General features: G+C 44.0%; 1 protein-coding gene across 1 annotated transcript in view; it reads right to left on the reverse strand.

Annotated features, from left to right (window-relative positions):
• Positions 1-18,904, reverse strand: part of CAPZA2 (capping actin protein of muscle Z-line subunit alpha 2) — a 260,949-nt gene that overhangs the window by 161,687 nt on the left and 80,358 nt on the right. The window contains exons 4-5 of the mRNA XM_069228921.1: positions 3,519-3,582; positions 1,678-1,884 (exon numbers count right to left, since the gene is read on the reverse strand). Coding sequence (XP_069085022.1) covers positions 1,678-1,884; positions 3,519-3,582 — 271 coding nt within the window. The remainder of the gene's footprint in view (positions 1-1,677; positions 1,885-3,518; positions 3,583-18,904) is intronic.

The following is an 18,904-nucleotide window of genomic DNA, read 5'->3' on the forward strand; positions in this document are numbered from 1 at the left end:
GTTTGCGACATGCAAAAAGCACATTGCGATGCACAATCCCAGTTTTGCGATTCAGTAACCTGGTTACCGAATCACAAAACGGGGTTTGCGACTCGCAATTAGTAAGGGGTGTTCCCTTCCTAATTGCAACTCGCAGTGCAATGTAGGATTGTTTTGTGACCGCGAACGCGGGCGCAAACCAATCGCAGTTTGCACCCATTTCAAATGGGTGCTAACACTTTCGCAAAAGGGAAGGGATCCCCATGGGACCCCTTCCCCATTGTGAATGTCACTGTAAACATTTTTTTGAGAGCAGGCAGTGGTCCTGGTCCTGCGGACCACTGCCTGCTCTGAAAAAATGAAACGAAAACGTTTCATTTTTCGTTTTTGTTATGCATCTCGTTTTCCTTTAAGGAAAACGGGCTGCATTACAAAAAAAAACAAAAAAAAACTGCTTTATTGAAAAGCAGTCACAGACATGGTGGTCTGCTGTCTCCAGCAGGCCACCATTCGCGAGGGGGTCGCAAATTGCGACCCACCTCATGATTATTCATGAGGTGGGCATTTGCAAAGCCCTTGCGAATCACAGATGGTGTCAAGGACACCATCCTACATTCGGATTTGCGACTCGCAATTTGCAGGTCACAAATCTGAACCTACCTACATGTGGCCCCAAATTCTTAAAGAAAGTCACAAAAGTGCACCCATGGTATATGTCGTACCCCTATAAAATATTTGTGAACTGTATTTTAGCATGGGTAAATACGATGTGTAGATTTGCTCATGTGAAAATCTATTGAGCATTTGCAAGTTCATTTTCCTTCCAGCCACTTTCTTCCCAACCCTGGAAGAAGTTCTAATTCTGCCATTGTCAGGAGTAAATGTCCAACCTTTCTTATTATGGAAAAATATTAGAGAGAAGCTGGTAAAAATCTTTAAAACATGCAGGTTAGTAGGTTTGCAGACTCAAAGGCATTCCAGCCCTGAAGCTATTGCTTACTGCTTCCTCCAGCCCCAGTATGCAGATCTGCAGAAAGGTGGCAAAATAAGGAAATTGCTACAGTAGGGATTGAAACTCCAAGTATTCAAGCCCTACTCTGGTAGTAGCCCTGGCATAATCAGAGAGGCTATTAATTGCTGCCATAATTTGTCGCCACACTACATGGCACCAAAGGGACAAGTAGATCTTTTTACAGGACAAGTAGATTTGAGAAGCAACCTGTCCCCTGGACAAGTAGATATTTTAATAAATTCCACACCCCTGTAGCCCCATAATAACCAGACAGGCCTGTGAAGACCAACTATATCTTCCTCATATTTGTAGTCACCAGAGGTCTCTACTATGATCCACCCTGCAGGTTCTCCTTACTTAAAGTCTCATCATGGCAATGATATAAAGGAGAACAGTAAAATATTCTATTCGGGAAGATCTCGGTTTCCTCTTACGCTCTCTCTACCTCTACATCCGTTACCTTTTAGAGACACCTGCTGTTTTCATCCCATTTATAGCCCAATCCACATGAATTCCATATTTGTACATTTATTGAGTTTTCTAGTCAATGTTTCCCTAGAACAAACTTGAAAGATAATACAAATATAAAAGAATAAACAAACAACATCCTGGATAATTTACAGAGAAGGACCTGCTCAGTACATAAACAAAGTGAGTATATATATGAGATACGTGTATATGCTTACAGTGCAGACACCATTTGGATAATGATCCTTTACATAGGATCTCATAGCAGTATCAACTGCATTTCTCCACGACTCAATTGCATTTTCAGCTTCATGCGGTCTTGGGTCACTAGCCTCCTTCCTCAAGTGATCAAACTTGAATGAAATCTTGTTTTTTGGATCCAAAAATTTCCCACTGCCAAGTTCTCCATGTTCAGTTATTAATACCTGTCAAAAAGAAAATATTTCCTTATACATATTTATGTGATAATTCTGTTAACAGATAAAATATCCTTCCTTTAATTTCAATGAGCAGTCTTAAAAAAAAAAAAAAAAAAAAAAAAAAAAAAAAAAACAATTATTGGGGCACGGCAAATAAACAAATCTGCTAAGTTCTGCTCTTCCACTGCCATGGCACAATAAGTAAATATCCACTACCACCCCGTAATCAAGTAAATTGTGACTTATAGCTTGCGAGGCTTTTGGATGGAAACAAAAACTGAATGCATTCTGAAAATCAAGTATCCATTAGTAACCACCAAAAACCTGCAGTAAGGCGTTTCCACATGAAACATAAAAGCATTAGATAAAACAAAAACAGTTGCAGAACATTTTATTATTGGCATACTACTATCAAAACACAAATTTTATTTGTTAGCAGTACGTGCTCCATGGCTAGCTGATTGTATAACCTTAGATATTTCACTAACAATGTTATATTAGTGTGTGCAATATATTAAACTCAAGTAGCTCTTGTCCAGCTTATTTCCCATTTGCCTGCACTCAGAGAAGAGATCTATTGTTGCCATAAGTGGGAGTGACTCTTAACAGGTGCCATTCGACAAAGTGGACAGAGTGCTTTTGTATTTTACTCCTCCAACCATTTGCTGGGCACTAAAACCGCTATTAAGCCCAGGCCCTCTCGTGTTCTCATGCGACAGTCCTTAAAGTAGGGGATGGGATGGTGTCAGATGGGGAGGCGGATTGGGAGTCGAGACTGCAGTGAGCAAAGGAGAAGTAGCAAAAAGGGAAGTGCAACCGTAGCCAAGCCTTTGCCTTTCAGACTGCTTGCCCACTTTGCTACATTTTACTTTCTAAAAGTGTCTCTTGCTCACTCTAGAACACCTGACCAAGGATGAAAAGGCTATCCCTAATAAAAAGGCTATCCCTAAACATTGCTATATAAGAATCCTGTAAAAGAGAAAGCTCCAATAACCTTTGCATTAATTGTCAGATGTCATTCTCATGTGTCCCCATGTATGCACATCTGAGCAGTGACAAGGACACTTTCGTGAGAAGGATATTAATACCTTTACACTGTAAGATGGATTCACTCATGTCAATAATTACGAGCAAGTAGTAGTAGCCTTTCATTAATGGTACAAAAATATAAAAACAAATAAATCATCATCCTATAAGGTCCGAAAAGGTGATATACAATGCAATACTGCAAAACGGTCTCAAAAAATGTTCCTAGGAACTGCAGTGAATTAACTGCACAGGAAGACTTTTTTTTAAAAAAATTAAACACAGCACACAACTTTTTAAAAATTGTTTTATTATTATTAGCTGGGTGTTCCGAAAAGCTAATGGAAACGTCATTATCACTTTTTCCACTTAGAAGGGCTGCAACTCTTACAGGTTCTGGCATACATTTTATTGTTATATTTTAATCCTAGCAACAGTCACAATCGCTGATATTAAAATTAGAAAAAAAGTTTCTAAGATCATGGTTTGAATAGTATGATTACAAATAGCTCCCAGTAGAACAGTAGTTTAAAAATTTTTTTTTTTTTAAATCACCTTTTCACCGTCTTCTCCTGGGAAAAATGCACAATACATACTTTAAAATGTGTGCATACCTGGTCATCGTAGCCTTCGAGTTTTACAGGAGTGAACTGGTCAAGATTGTACTGTGCAAAGGCACTGAAATAAACAGAACAGTGTGGGTTAGGTTAACACAACAGTAAATTTATGAATGATATGCTCTAGGAAGAAGGGGAAAAATAACTTTGTTTTTTTCAAAAACGAAATTAGCTACTAAGCTATTAGACCAACAGTTTAATATAAACCCATCTGCATTTAAAATATTGCAAAAATATAATACTTAACAGAAATGCTGTTGTTGACCATCAGAGTTTGGGTACTGAAAGCTGGTTGATCCCGCACAAAAGTACATCTCTGCTGGTTGATCCGGCAAAAAAGTACATCTTTAATGCTATTGACCAAAAAACCTATTATATGCTTTGAATATTTTGTGGAATTTTCTCAAGAAGGTAAATGCTCCAGGGGATGGTCATACCACCGAATTGTGGTTGACTACGCCCAAGAAGAGTGGTGGGGCAATTTCTGCGCAAACCACTAAATAGAGGAACACACAGCATGTGAATCCAGAACAGGATTCATGTTGCAAAATACATAGTTTCCTGCCTGGCACAGGAGAGAGTTTCAGAGAAAACAGTTCACAACTACAGCCTGAACTGCTCTACACATTTCCACCAAATCTGGCAGAAAGCTAGATCTTGGTCCAGAAAGAGTGCTTTTTTTAATTTCGTGCAAATCTGTTCCGTAGTTTTGGAGTTATTAAAGGAAAAACAAATACAGATAGCTAGGGATGCGGATCTGCCATGGATCACCGGCAGATTTGGGGTGGATTTATGCCCCAACGGCAATTCTGTGATTGGCTGGCCGCAACCTGAGAGGAAGGCTGAAGCTGGCGTTATGTTCACTGGGACTGTTTCCTGAGGGGAGAATAAAATTGAAAAGTGATAGAAGGGGTCATGGTAGAGGTATCTTGATTACATAGGACAAAGGGAGAGGTCTGTGAGGGACCACTCATGGGCAAGAAATTTAAGCACATAAAGATCCATGGATCTACCTGGACAGGGATTCGGGTTAATCTGCGGATCAAGTGCCCAATTAAAAAACACATACATTCCAGTACTTTTTTGGAAACCCTCAGTCACAGACCCACACACCCAACACACACACACTTACACACCCATACAGCCACTCACAATCACTGACAGACCCACACAGCACTCACACAGCCACTTACACACCCATGCAGCCACTTACACACGGATAGACCCACACAGCCACTCACACACCCAGACAACTATTCAAACAGCCACAAAACCACTCACACACACAGCCACTCCCACACCTATTCACACACACACAGCCACTCCCACACCTATTCACACACACAGCCACTCCCACATCTATTCACACACACAGCCACTCCCACATCTATTCACACACACAGCCACTCCCACATCTATTCACACACAGCCACTCCTCACAGACCCACACAGCGAGCCGTACACAAACTCACACCCACCACACACACACATACACACCCTCCTACACCCAAGGTTACAGGGACATTACAGTTAGGAAAAGGCATAAAAGAACAGAAATTAACTGGAAAAAAACAAAGGTTACAAGGATGTTATAGCTCGATTTGGATTTTACACACAAAACCACAGAAATTCAGCAGCTACAGCTATAGCTATAAAAGTGTTAAGTAAATAAGATGTCCATGCAAATGTAAATGTATATACATATATACAAGTAAGAAACTGCAACGACTACAGGCTTCCGGGGTGGAAGGTGGGTGCATGTGAATCTGCAGCACTACATGCTACGAACAGATGTACACTGGGTAAGTGACATTTTCCGTTTGATGGCATGTGTAGCTGCAAATACACATGGTATGCATAGACTAAAAAGCAGTTGCTCTCCCCAAAAGAAGCTTTGGCTAGCCTGTAGGAGTTGAAGTTGTTTGAAATAATGTTTTTAGGACAGCTCGACCAACATTGGCCTGTTGCTTTGAAAATACATCCACAAAGTAATGCTTTGTAAATGTATGTGGAGTAGACCATGTGGCAGCTTTACATACATCTGCCATTGGCATGTTTTCTAAGAATGCCATAGATGAACCTTTCTTTCTGGTGGAATGTGCTTAAGGTGTGATCAAAAGTTGTCTTTTTGCCTTAATGTAACATGTTTTTATACATTTAACTATCCATCTAGCTAATCTTTGTTTAGAGATAGGACTGCCTTTATGTGGTTGTTGAAAGGCGACAAAAAGTTGTTTTGCTTTTCTAAATTCTTTAGTTCTATCTACATAGTACATTAGAGCTCTTTTGAGGTCAAGAGTATGAAGGGCTCTTTCTGCAACTGAGTCTGGCTGTGGAAAGAAGACTGGCAATTCCACTGTTTGGTTTATGTGAGAAGGTGATACCACTTTATGTTTGTGCACTTGGAAAAAAGGTTCTTCAAGAGTGAATGCTTGTATTTCACTAACTTTTCGCAATTAAGTAATAGCTACTAGGAAGGTGACCGTCCATGTCAACAATTGAATCTCAGAAGAATGCATGGGTTCAAAAGGTGGATCCATGAGTCTGGTGAGTACGATATTTAGATTCCAATTAGGAACAGTTGGCGTTCTAGGTGGAATAATACGTTTTAATCCTTCCTTGAAGGCTTTTATAACTGGAACTCTGAATAGAGAGGTGTGTTGAATAGTCTGCAAGTATGCTGATATTGCAGTAAGATGGATTTTAATGGATGAGAAAGAAAGATTTGATTTCTGTAAATGAAGTAGATAGCATACAATATCTTGCATTGATGCTGTAAGTGGATCAGTATTTTTAGATTGACAGTACTAAACAAATCTTTTCTATTTGTTAGCATAAAATTGTCTAGTGGTAGGTTTATTTGCGTGCTTGAGTACTTCCATACATTCTAATGGAAGTTTTAGGTATCCAAATTCTATGACTTCAGGAGCAAAATTGCTAAGTTGAGAGCACTGAGCTTTGGATGCCTGGTTTGACCTTTGTTTTGTATTAACAAATCCAGCCTGTTTGGAAGTTTGGAGTGAGGTACTATCGACAGGTCTAGAAGTGTGGTGTACCAATGTTGACGTGCTCACGTTGGGACTATGATTATCATGGTGAGAGATGTCTGCAGTTTGTTGACCAGAAAGGGAAGCAGTGGGAGAGGGGGAAAAGCATAAGCAAATATCCCTGACCAGTTGATCCATAGAGCATTGCCCTTGTCTGGATGCAAAGTTTTGGCATTTTGCGTTTTCGCTTGTTGCACATAAGTCTATTTCTGGTGATCCCCACTTTTGAAAGTACTTTTGAAGTACCTAAAAGTGAATCTCCCATTCGTGTGTTGTAAGGAAATGCCTCCTTGGCATGGTTACCCCATAGCTTTTTGCCTTTGCTGATGCTAAGTTTTGATTCAAAGTGTGCTGGGACCCTGCTAACCAGGCCCCAGCACCAGTGTTCTTTCCCTAAACTGTACCTTTGCTTCCACAATTGGCACAGCCCTGGCACTCAGATAAGTCCCTTGTAACTGGTACCCCTGGTACCAAGGGCCCTGATGCCATGGAAGGTCTCTAAGTGCTGTAGCATGTCTTATGCCATCCTGGAGACCCCTCACTCGTCACATGCACACTGCCTCACAGCTTGTGTGTGCTGGTGGGGAGAAAATGACTAAGTCGACATTGGCACTCCCCTCAGAGTGCCATGCCAACCTCACACTGCCTGTGGCATAGGTAAGTCACCCCTCTAGCAGGCCTTACAGCCCTAAGGCAGGGTGCACTATACCACAGGTGACGGCATATGTGCATGAGCACTATGCCCCTACAGTGCCTAAGCAAAACCTTAGACATTGTAAGTGCAGGGTAGCCATTGGAGTATATGGCCTGGGAGTTTGTCAAACACGAACTCCACGGTTCCATAAAGGGTACACTGAAATCTGTGAAGTTTGGTATCAAACTTCTCAGCACAATAAATGCACACTGATGCCAGTGCGCAATTTATTGTAACATGCACCCAGAGGGCATCTTAGAGATGTCCCCTAAATACCGATCTGACTTCTAGTGTATGCTGACCAGTTCCTGCCAGCCTGCCACAAACCAGACAAGTTGCTGGCCACATGGGGAGAGTGCCTTTGTCACTCTGTGGCCAGGAACAAAGCCGGTACTGGGTGGAGGTGCTTCTCACCTCCCCCTGCAGGAACTGTAACACCTGGCGGTGAGCCTCAAAGGCTCACCCCTTTTATTACAGCGCCCCAGGGCATCCCAGCTAGTGGAGATGCTGCCCCTCCGGCCACTGCCCCCAATTTTAGCGGCAAGGCTGGAGGAGATAATTAGAAAAACAAGGAGGAGTCACCCACCAGTCAGGACAGCCCCTAAGGTGTCCTGAGCGGAGGTGACCCCTGCCTTTAGAAATCCTCCATCTAAGTTTTGGAGGATTCCCCCAATAGGATTATGGATGTGCCCACCTCCCCACAGGTAGGAGGCAAAAAGAGGGTGTAGCCACCCTTAAGGACAGTAGCCATTGGCTTCTGCCCTCCCAGACCTAAACACACCAAATCAAATTCCTGCAACCTGAAGAAACAAGGACTGCTGACCTACAATCCTGCAGAGAAGACGGAAGATGACAACTGCTTTGGCCCCAGCCCTACCGACCTGTCTCCTGACTCAAAAACCTGCAACCAGCAACGCATCCGACAGGGACCAGCGACCTCTGAAGCTTCAGAGGACTGCCCTGGATTAAAGGACCAAGAAACTCCTGTGAGCAGCGGATCTGCTCAAAAACAGCAACTTCTTTGCAACAAAGAAGCAACTTTTAAAGACCTCACGTTTCCCCCCGGAAGCGTGAGACTTCCCACCCTGCACCCGACGCCCCCGGCTCGAGATCCAGAGAACAAACACTACAGGGAGGACTCCCCGGCGACTGCGACCCCGTGAGTAGCCAGAGACAATCCCCCTGGACCTCCACAGCGATGCCTGCAGAGAGAATCCAGAGGCTCCCCCTGACCGCGACTGCCTGTAACAAGGGACCCGACGCCTGGAACAAGCACTGCACCCACAGCCCTCAGGACCTGAAGGAACCGAACCTCAGTGCAGGAGTGACCCCCAGGCAACCCTCTGACTAGCCCAGGTGGTGGCTGTCCCGAGAAGCCCCTCCCCCCGTGCCTGCCTGCACCGCTACAGAGACCCCTGGGTCCCTCCATTGAATCCTATCTAAAACCAGACGCCTGCTTTGCACAACGCACCCAGCAGCCCCAGTGCCGCTGAGGGTGTGTTTTGTGTGCCTACTTGTGTCCCCCCATGCTCTACAAAACCCCCCTGGTCTGCCCCCCAAGGACGCAGGTACTTACCTGCTGGCAGACTGGAACCGGAGCACCCCTGTTCTCCATAGGCACCTGTGTGTTTTAGGCACCTCTTTGACCTCGGCACCTGACCGGCCCTGATCTGCTGGTGTGGTAACTTTGGGGTTGCCTTGAACCCCCAACGGTGGGCTGCCTATGCCCAGGAACTGAGACTTGTAAGTGTCTTACTTACCTCACAATCTAACCTTTACTTACCTCCCCCAGGAACTGTTGATTTTTGCACTATGTCCACTTTCAAAATAGCTTATTGCCATTTTAACAAAGACTGTATATGATATTGCTTTTATTCAAAGTTCCTAACTTACCTACATGAAGTACCTTGCATTTTATGTGTTTACTTCAAATCTTGAGCCTGTGGTTCTTAAAATAAACTAAGAAAATATATTTTTCTATATAAAAACCTATTGGCCTGGAGTAAGTTTTTGAGTGTGTGTTCCTCATTTATTGCCTGTGTGTGTACAACAAATGCTTAGCACTACCCTCCGATAAGCCTACTGCTCGACCACACTACCACAAAATAGAGCATTAGAATTATCTAATTTTGCCACTATCTTACCTTTAAGGGGAACCCTTGGACTCTGCGCACACTAATTCTTACTTTGAAATAGTATATACAGAGCCAACTTCCTACATGTGTCTGTTGGTGGGTCCTGCTAAAGAGATCCGCCAGCTGATTGTATATTTCTGGAATGTATTCTGCTAATAGATGAATGTGATAGTGAATTGCCCATCTCCATGCTGTCTGGGCTAAAAAGGACAGTTGAGACAAATGTACCCGCCTTGTTTTTTGAGGTAATACATGGTCGTCATATTGTCTGTTTGTATCAGAACAATCTTGTGTTTGAGAAGGGGTTGAAATGCTTTAAGGGCAAGGAACACAGCTATTAATTCTAAATGGTTTATGTGAAAATGTTTCTGTTTTGCATCCCATTCTCCTTGAATGGTAAGGTTGTTGAGATGAGCTCCCCAACCTATCATTGGTGCATCTGTTATTGTGGTCTGAGGCACAGGGTCTTGAAATGACTGTCCCTTCGTTAAATTGCTGAGATTCCACCATTAAAGGGACTTGTGCGTTTGACGGTCCAATAACACTAGATCTTGCAACTGACCCTGTGCTTGAGACCATTGTTGTGAGAGGCACTGTTGTAGTGTCCTCATGTTGAGTCTTCCATGTGATACTATTGCTATACAGGATGCCATCATTCCTAGGATTCTCATGATAAATCTTACGTGTATTGTTGATTTGGCTGTATTTGTAGTATGAGATTTTGGAAAGCTTGTATCCTGTGTGTATTTTACTATGCTAGGGCTCTTTGCGTTTTTAAATAGCACCTAGGTAAGGTGGTACTTGTGCTGGCTGAAGATGAGATTTTTGGTAGTTGAGAGTGAACCCTAGTGTATGTAGGGTCTCTATTACGTATTGAGTGTGTTGTTGGCATGGTATAAAATTGCTTGATTTTATTAGCCAATCGTCTAGATATGGAAAGACGTGTATGTGTTGTCTTCTTAGGTAGGCTGATAATACCACTAGACATTTTGTGAATACCCCTTGAGCTGTTATTATGCTGAATGGTAGAACTTTTAACTGATAATGTTTTGCTGCTATGAAAAACCTGAAGTATTTTCTGTGAGCTGAATGGATGGGTATATGGAAATATGCATCTTTGAGGTCTAATGCAGTCATGTAATCTTGTTTTTGTAGTAGTGGAATGACGTCCTGCAGAGTTACCATGTGAAAGTGTTCTGCCAGGATATATAGATTTAGAGCTCTGAGGTCTTGGACAGGCCTGAGAGTGCCATCCTTTTTGGGAATATGTCATTATAGTGAGTATACTCCTATTCCTTGTTGAGAATGTGGGACTAATTCTATTGCTTGTTTTAGTAGTTGCAATTGCACTTCTTGTTGTAACAGAACATTTTGTTCTGGGGACAGCCTGTTGTAACGTGGAGGCATGTTTGGAGGGTTAGAAATCAATTCTAGGCAATAGCCACTGCGGATAAATGACAACACCCAATGGTCTGTGGTGATGTTTTGCCAATGAGAGTGGAACTGCTGCAGCCTTCCCCCCCACAGGAGAGGTGTAGGGCTGAGGGATGGTAAATAAGTCACTGTTTAGATGGTGTAGTGGCTTGTTTTGAAGTTTGGAACTTGCCTCGGTTTCTAAGGTATTGGCCTCTGTAAGACCCTCTAAATCCCTCTCTCTGGTATTCCCTCTGCTGTTGTCCTTGCTTTGCTGGGGAGGTAGAAGCCTCAGTGGATTGTGGCTTGAATCCTCCGCTAAACTGTTGTCTGCGAAAGGAGCCTCTATACGGTGTTATGTATAATGTTCCCATTGCTTTGGCAGTGTGTGAGTCTTTCCTGAGTTTTTCTATGGCCGTATCAACTTCAGGGCCAAACAAATGCTTTTTATCAAAAGGCATGTTGAGTACTGCCTGCTAGATTTCTGGTTTAAAACCAGAAGAACGTGGCCATGCAGGTCTTCTTATAGTCATGGCTGTATTGACACTTCTGGCTGCTGTATCTGCAGCATCAAGGGCCGACTGTATCTGATTATTGCTTATTTCCTGACCCTCCTATACAATCTGCTGTGCCCTTTTCTGATGTTCCTTTGGGAGGTGCTGTAGGAGTTCTTGCATCTCGTCCCAGTGGGCTCTATCTCGCTAGCACGGCTTGCAAGTTTGCAATTCTCCATTGATTGGCCGCCTGTGTGGCCACTCTCGTCAGCAGCATCAACTTTCCTACTATCCTTATCAGGGGGAGGAGCATCCCCTGATATTTGGCTATTAGCCCTCTTTCTAGTCGCACTCACTACCACTGAGTCTGGAGGAACTTGGTGTGTGATATAATCAGGGTCTGTAGGAGCAGGTTTGTACTTTGTCAATACGCAGAGTGATTACTCTAGCTTTGACTGGCTCACTAAACATTTGGTCTGAATGTTTAACCATACCAGGTACCATAGGAAGGCACTGATATATAGAGTGGGTAGAGGATAGAGTGTTAAACAGGAAATCCTCTTCTAGGGGTTCTGTGTGCACAAGCACCCCATGGTACGCAGCTGCAGTGGATACAACCTGCGTGTATGCAGTAGTGTCTTCTGGTGGAGAAGGCTTGGAGGCGTATAAATCAGGGATAGGATCTGGGTCATATAGATCCGAAGGATCCACTGTATCACCATGTGAACACTGCGAGTGCGTTGGTGAAGGTAAAGGTAATGGGCTAGTGGGTGGAGGTGAAAAGGAAAGCTGTGGTGACTGAGGGGGGGGGGGGGGGGGGGGGGAAGTTGTAGGGGCAGGTGCTGGCTTTTCTTTCTGCTTATAGATATTTGCCAGTGGTTGAGCAGTGTCTAATTGTTCCTGGAAGGCCAGCTTCCTTTTGGTTTGCAGAGGAGGTGCAGTAACTATTCTGCCAGTCTCTTTGTGGATGTGAATTCTGGAATGTCTCCCATCCATAACCTCAAGGATAGGCTGAATCTCAGGGTCCTCATCAGAAAGTCTATAGGATTGTTCATGTAGTGATTTCAAACTCTGTTTGAGATGGCTCGAAAGTCCTTGCTCTTCTGAATAAGAAGATTTTTTCGGTTCAGAGGATCGAAGCTTTTTCGGTCCCGAAAATGGAGTCTGTTGTTTCAGCTCTGAAGCAGGGCGTCGAGGCAGAACTCTTTACAGATTTACTCAACTCCGATGTCGACAGAGGAGTGGCCTTTTTCGGCGCCGAACCCGAAGGTAGGTCGACTATAGTCTTTTTTTGGGTTGGACCATGGCCCTCTGGCAGTGGTGTACCAAAGGCCTTCGATGGTTTTTTATATGTGGGCGTAAAGGCAGGCGTACTTATGTGCTGTCCAGCAGTGATAGGCCTATCTTCTTCCAATTCTTCTTCGGAGTCGGTGTCTCAGATGGAGACCGCAGTCTGCGCCTGTTCTTCCTCCATGATGTCAAGATGTTCTGTACTTTGACCCCTTTTCCAATCTTCTGGCTCTCCGATCACACAGGGTCTTCTTGGATCGGAACGATCATCAGGCCTCACAATCTTCTTTGTGATCGGGAGAAAGACACAAATTACAAACAAGGTGTTGTTGTAAGGAAATTTAGCGTGGCACCGTGGACAAAATCGAAATGGAGTCCGGTACATCAGGCTTCGACACAGTAAGCTCAGACAGGCCAGAGTTGGGCACATGCGCCCAGAAGAGCGAAATCTAGTTTCCGACTGTACCACCGGTTCAAGGCTAGGTGGAAACGCGATTGACAATACCGACGATTAAGGGAGTTTTCTAAAGTTTCCGATTCGAAATCTCAGAGCGAGAGGAAACACGTCCGAAATAGAAAATGTACCTTACCCAGTGTACATCTGTTTGTGGCATGTTCCGCTGCAGATTCACATGCTGTGCATTAGTAGTCCACCATCTACTGTTGGGCTCGGAGTGTTACAAGTTGTTTTTCTTTGAAGAACTCTTTGAGTCACAGGATTGAGTGACTCCTCCTCTTCGGTTCCATTGCGCATGGGCATCGACTCCATTGTTAGATTGTTTTCCCGCAGAGGGTAAAGGAAGGAGTGAGAGTATATAGGTACAAAGTAAAAGATATCCATGCTAATGTAAATGTATATACATATGTACAAATGTTTGTAACTTAAACGACTACAGGCTTCCGGGGAGGAGGGAGGATGCATGTGAATCTGCAGCGGAACATGCCATGAACAGATGTACACTGGGTAAGTGACATTTTCCGTTCGATGGCATGTGTGGCTGCAGATACACATGCTGTGCATAGACTACAAAGCAGTTTGTCCTCCCATAAATTAGCAGTGGTTAGCCTGTAGGAGTTGAAGTTGTTTGAAATAATGTTCTTAGTACAGCTTGGCCTACTGTGGCTTGGTGTTGTGATAATACATCTACACAGTAGTGTTTATTTAATGTTGTGGTGTTGACCAAGTGGCTGCTTTACTTATTTCAGCCATTGGTATATTCCCTAAAAAAAACACTGTTGCACCTTTTGTTCCTTGTAGAATGTGCTTTAGGAGTAACTAAAAGCTGTCTTTTTGCTTTAATTTAGCATGTTTGGATGCATCTTACAATCCATCGTGCTAACCTTTGTTTTGATATGGGATTGCCTGTATGAGGTTTTTGGAAAGCAATAAATAGTTGCTTAGTTTTTCTAAACGGTTTAGTTCTATCTATGTAGTACATTAAAGCTCTTTTGATGTCTAATGCATGTAGAACTCTTTCTGCCACAGAATCTGGCTGTGGGAAGAAGACTGGCAGTTCCACTGTTTGATTTATATGAAATGGTGATACAACTTTTGGGTTTGTTCTTAGTACAACTTTATGCTTGTGTACTTGGGCGAAAGGTTCTTCAAGAGTAAAGGTTTGGTTTTCACTTACTCGTCTTAAAGAAGTAATTGCCACTAAGAAGGCAACTTTCCATGTTAGAAATTGAATTTGGCACAAAGTGTTCTGGGTGGAATGATGCGTTTTAAACCTTTCATGAAAGCTTTAATGACAGGAACTCTAAATAAAGAGCTATGTTGTATATTTTGTAAATATGCTGAAATTGCAGTAAGATTAATTTTTATTTAAGAGAATGCCAAGTTTGATTTTTGTAAATGAAGTAAATAACATAAAATATCTTGTATTGACACTGTAAGAGGGTCTAGACTTTTGGATTGACAGTAGTATACAAACCTTTTCCATTTGTTTGCATAGCACTGTTTAGTAGTGGGTTTTCTTAATTGCTTAATAACTTCCATACATTCTGATGGGACTTGTAAATATCCAAACTCTATGACTTCAGGAGAAAAATTGCTAGATTGAGTGTCTTGGGATTTGGATGCCTGATTTGGCCTTTGTTTTGTGTCAGATCTGGTCTGGATGGGAGTTTGAGGTGTGGTACTACTGACAGATCTAATAATGTTGTGTACCACGGTTGACGTGCCCATGTTGGTGCTATGAGTATCATTGTGAGTGAAGTTTGACGCAATTTGTTGACTAGAAACGGAAGGAGTGGGAGAGGGGAGAAAAGCGTATGCAAATATCTCCGACCAATTGATCCATAGAGCATTCCCTTTGGATAGGTGATGTGGATATCTGGATGCAAAGTTTTGGCATTCTGTGTTTTAGCTTGTTGTGAACAGGTCTATGTTTGGAGTTCCCCACTTTTGAAAGTATTTTTGAAGTACTTGCGGATGAAGTTCCCATTCGTGAGTTTGTTGGTGATTTCTGCTGAGGATATCTGCCAACTGATTGTCTATTCCTGGAACGTATTGAGCCAGTAGATGAATTTGATTGTGGATTGCCCATTTCCAAATATTCTGGGCTAGAAGGGACAGTTGGGGTGAATGTGTCCCTCCCTGTTTGTTGAGATAATACATGGCTGTCATGTTGTCTGTTTTGATAAGAACATTCTTCTGTGTGAGAAGAGGTTGAAAAGCTTTGAGTGCTAGAAAGACAGCTAATAACTCCAAGCAGTTTATGTGTAGCTGTTTGTGTTTGACATCCCATTGCCGTTGAATGTTGTGATTGTTTAGGTGAGCTCCCCAACCAATCATTGATGTTCTGTTGTAATTATGGTCTGAGGCACAGGGTCTTAAAATGGCCGCCCTTTGGTTAGATTTGTGGAATTGCACCACTGAAGGGACATGTACGTTTGGCGGTCTATCAACACTAGATCTTGAAGTTGAACGTGGGCCTGTGACCATTGTTGTGCAAGGCACTGTTGTAAGGGCCGCATGTTTAATCTTGCGTGTGGCACAGTTGCAATACATGATGCCATCATTCCTAAAATTTTCATGACAAATCTGACAGTGTATTGTTGATTTGTTTGTATTTGCTTGATTATATTTTGGAAAGCTTGTATCCTTTGTGTATTTGGAAATGCTAGAGCTTGCAGAGTGTTTAGTATTGCGCCTAAACTGCTGCATTTGTGCTGGCTGAAGGTGTGATTTGTTTAGTTTATTGAGAAGCCTAGTGTGTGTAAGGTTTGTATTACATAATGCGTATGATTTAGGCATTGTGTATGACTGTTTGATTTTATTAACCAATCGTCTAGATAAGGAAAGACATGTATATGTTGTCTTCTTAGGTAGGCTGCCACTACTGCCAAGCACTTTGTGAATACTCTTGGCGATGTTGTTTTCCAAAGGGCAAAACTTTGAACTGGTAGTGTTTTCCTTGAATGACTAACCTGAGATATTTTCTGTGTGCAGGATGGATGGGAAAATATGCATCTTTGAGGTCTAAGGCTGTCATAAAATCTTGTTTTTGTAGTAGTGGGATGACATCCTGTAAAGTTACCATGTGAAAAAGTTGACAGGATGTAAAGATTGAGGGGCCTGAGGTCTAATATTGGTCTGAGGGTGCCATCTTTTTGGGGAATTATAAAATATAGTGAGTAAACTCTTGTCCCTATTTGAGAGTGTGGAACCAATTTGAAATAGTATATACAGAGCCAACTTCTACAAAGTAAGAAATGGTGTGCACAGAGTCCAAAGGTTCCCCTTAGAGGTAAGATAGTGGCAAAAATAGATAATTCTAATGCTCTATTTTGTGGTTGTGGTTGAACAGTAGGCTTATCAGAGGGTAGTGTTAAGCATGTTGTAGTACACACTGGCAATAAATGAGGAACACACACTCAAAGACTTACTCCAGGTCAATAGGTTTTTATATAGAAAAATATATTTTCTTAGTTTATTTTAAGAACCACAGGTTCAAGATTTACAGTTAATACTTTAAATGTAAGGTACTTCACTTACGATACTTTAGGAACTTTGAATGAACACAATATCATGTACAGTCTTTGTAAAAATGGCAATAAGCTATTTCAAAAGTGGGCACAGTGCAAAAATCAACAGTTCCTGGGGGAGGTAAGTAAAGGTTAGATTTAAAGGTAAGTAAAACACAAGTCTCAAAGTTGGGGCATAGGTAGCCCACCGTTGGGGGTTCAAGGCAACCCTAAAGTTACCACACCACCAGCTCAGGGCCGGTCAGGTGCAGAGGTCAAAGAGGTGCCCATCACACATAGGCTTCTATGGAGAACAGGGGTGCACTGTTCCAGTCTGCTAGCAGGTAAGTACCTGCGTCGTCAGTGGGCAGACTGGGGAGGTTTTGTAGGACACCGAGGGGTGGGTAGACACAAGAAGGCACAGAAAGTACACCCTCAGCAGCACAAGGGCGGCTGGGTGCAGTGTGCAAACAGGCATCGGGTTTTGTATAGGAAGTAATGGAGAGACCCAGGGGTCACTTCAGCGATGCAGGCAGGCACGGGGGCTCCTTGGGGCAGCCGCCACCTGGGCTAGGCAGAGGGTCGCCTGGGGGTCGCTCTTGCACTCGAGTTTGGTTCCTTCAGGTCCTGGGGGCTGCAGGTGCAGTGTTGGTTCCAGGGGTCGGGTCCCTTGTTACAGGCAGTCAGGGTCAGGGGGAGCCTCTGGATTCTCTCTGCAGGCGTCGCTGTGGGGGCTCAGGGGGATCGTCTCTGGTTACTCACGGGCTCGCAGTCGCCGGGGAGTCCCCCCTGAGGTGTTGGTTTCCTGCAGGTCGAGCCCGGGGCGTAGGGTGCAGAGGGTGAAGTCTCACGCTTGAAACGTGAAGTCTTTGGAAGTTGCTTCTTTGTTGCCAAGAAGTAACTGGTTTTGAACAGAGCCAGAGTCTTGGTCCTTGGGGGCAGGGCATTCCTCTGAGGCTTTAGAGGTTGCTGGTCCCTGTTGGATGCGTGGCTGTTGCAGTTTTCTTTGAAGTTGGGAGACAGGCCGGTAGGGCTGGGGCCAAGGCAGTTGTTGTCTCGGTCTTCTCTGCAGGGCTTCAGGTCAGCAGTCCTTCTTTGTTAAGTTTGCAGGAATCTGATTTCCTAGGTTCTGGGGTGCCCCTAAGTACTGAATTTAGGGGTGTGTTTAGGCCTGGGAGGCCCGTAGCCAAGGGCTACTGTCCTGGAGGGTGGCTACATCCTCTTTGTGCCTCCTCCCTGTGGGGAGGGGGGCACATCCCTAATCCTATTTGGGGAATCCTCCACTCTCAAGATGGAGGATTTCTAAAAGCAGGAGTCACCTCAGCTCAGGACACCTTAGGGGCTGTCCTGACTGGTGGGTGGCTCCTCCTTGTTTTTCTAATTATCTCCTCCAGCCTTGCCGCCAAAAGTGGGGGCAGTGGCCGGTGGTGCAGGCATCTCCACTAGCTGGGATGCCCTGTGGTGCTGTAACAAAAAGGGTGAGCCTTTGAGGCTCACCGCCAGGTGTTACAGTTCCTGCAGGGGGAGGTGAGAAGCACCTCCACCCAGTACAGGCTTTGTTCCTGGCCACAGAGTGACAAAGGCACTCTCCCCATGTGGCCAGCAACATGTCTGGTGTGTGGCAGGCTCGCAGAAACTGGTCAGCCTACACTGGAAGTCAGGCATGTATTCAGGGGACATCTCTAAGATGCCCGCTGGGTGTATTTTACAATAAATTGCACACTAGCATCAGTGTGCATTTATTGTGCTGAAAAGTTTGATACCAAACTTCCCAGTTTTCAGTGTAGCCATTATGGAACTGTGGAGTTCGTGTTAGACAAACTCCCAGACCATATACTCTTATGGCTACCCTGCACTTACAATGTCTAAGGTTTTGCTTAGACACTGTAGGGGCATGGTGCTCATGCACATATGCCCTCACCTGTGGTACAGTGCACCCTGCCTTAGGGCTGTAAGGCCTGCTAGAGGGGTGACTTACCTATGCCACAGGCAGTGTGAAGTTGGCATGGCACTCTAAGGGGAGTGCCATGTCGATTTAATCATTTTCTCCCCACCAGCACACACAAGCTGTGAGGCAGGGTGCATGTGCTGAGTGAGGGGATCCTAGGGTGGCATAAGACATGCTGCAGCCCTTAGAGACCTTAGAGCCCTTAGGTACCAAGGGCATCAGGGCCCTTGGTACCAGAGGTACCAGTTACAAGGGACTTACCTGAGTGCCAGGGTTGTGCCAATTGTGGAGACAAAGGTACAGTTTAGGGAAAGAACACTGGTGCTGGGGCCTGGTTAGCAGGGTCCCAGCACACTTTCAAATCATAACTTAGCATCAGCAAAGGCAAAAAGA

This window comes from Pleurodeles waltl, chromosome 4_1 (genome assembly GCF_031143425.1).
Source record: "Pleurodeles waltl isolate 20211129_DDA chromosome 4_1, aPleWal1.hap1.20221129, whole genome shotgun sequence".
NCBI classification, from domain to species: domain Eukaryota; kingdom Metazoa; phylum Chordata; class Amphibia; order Caudata; family Salamandridae; genus Pleurodeles; species Pleurodeles waltl.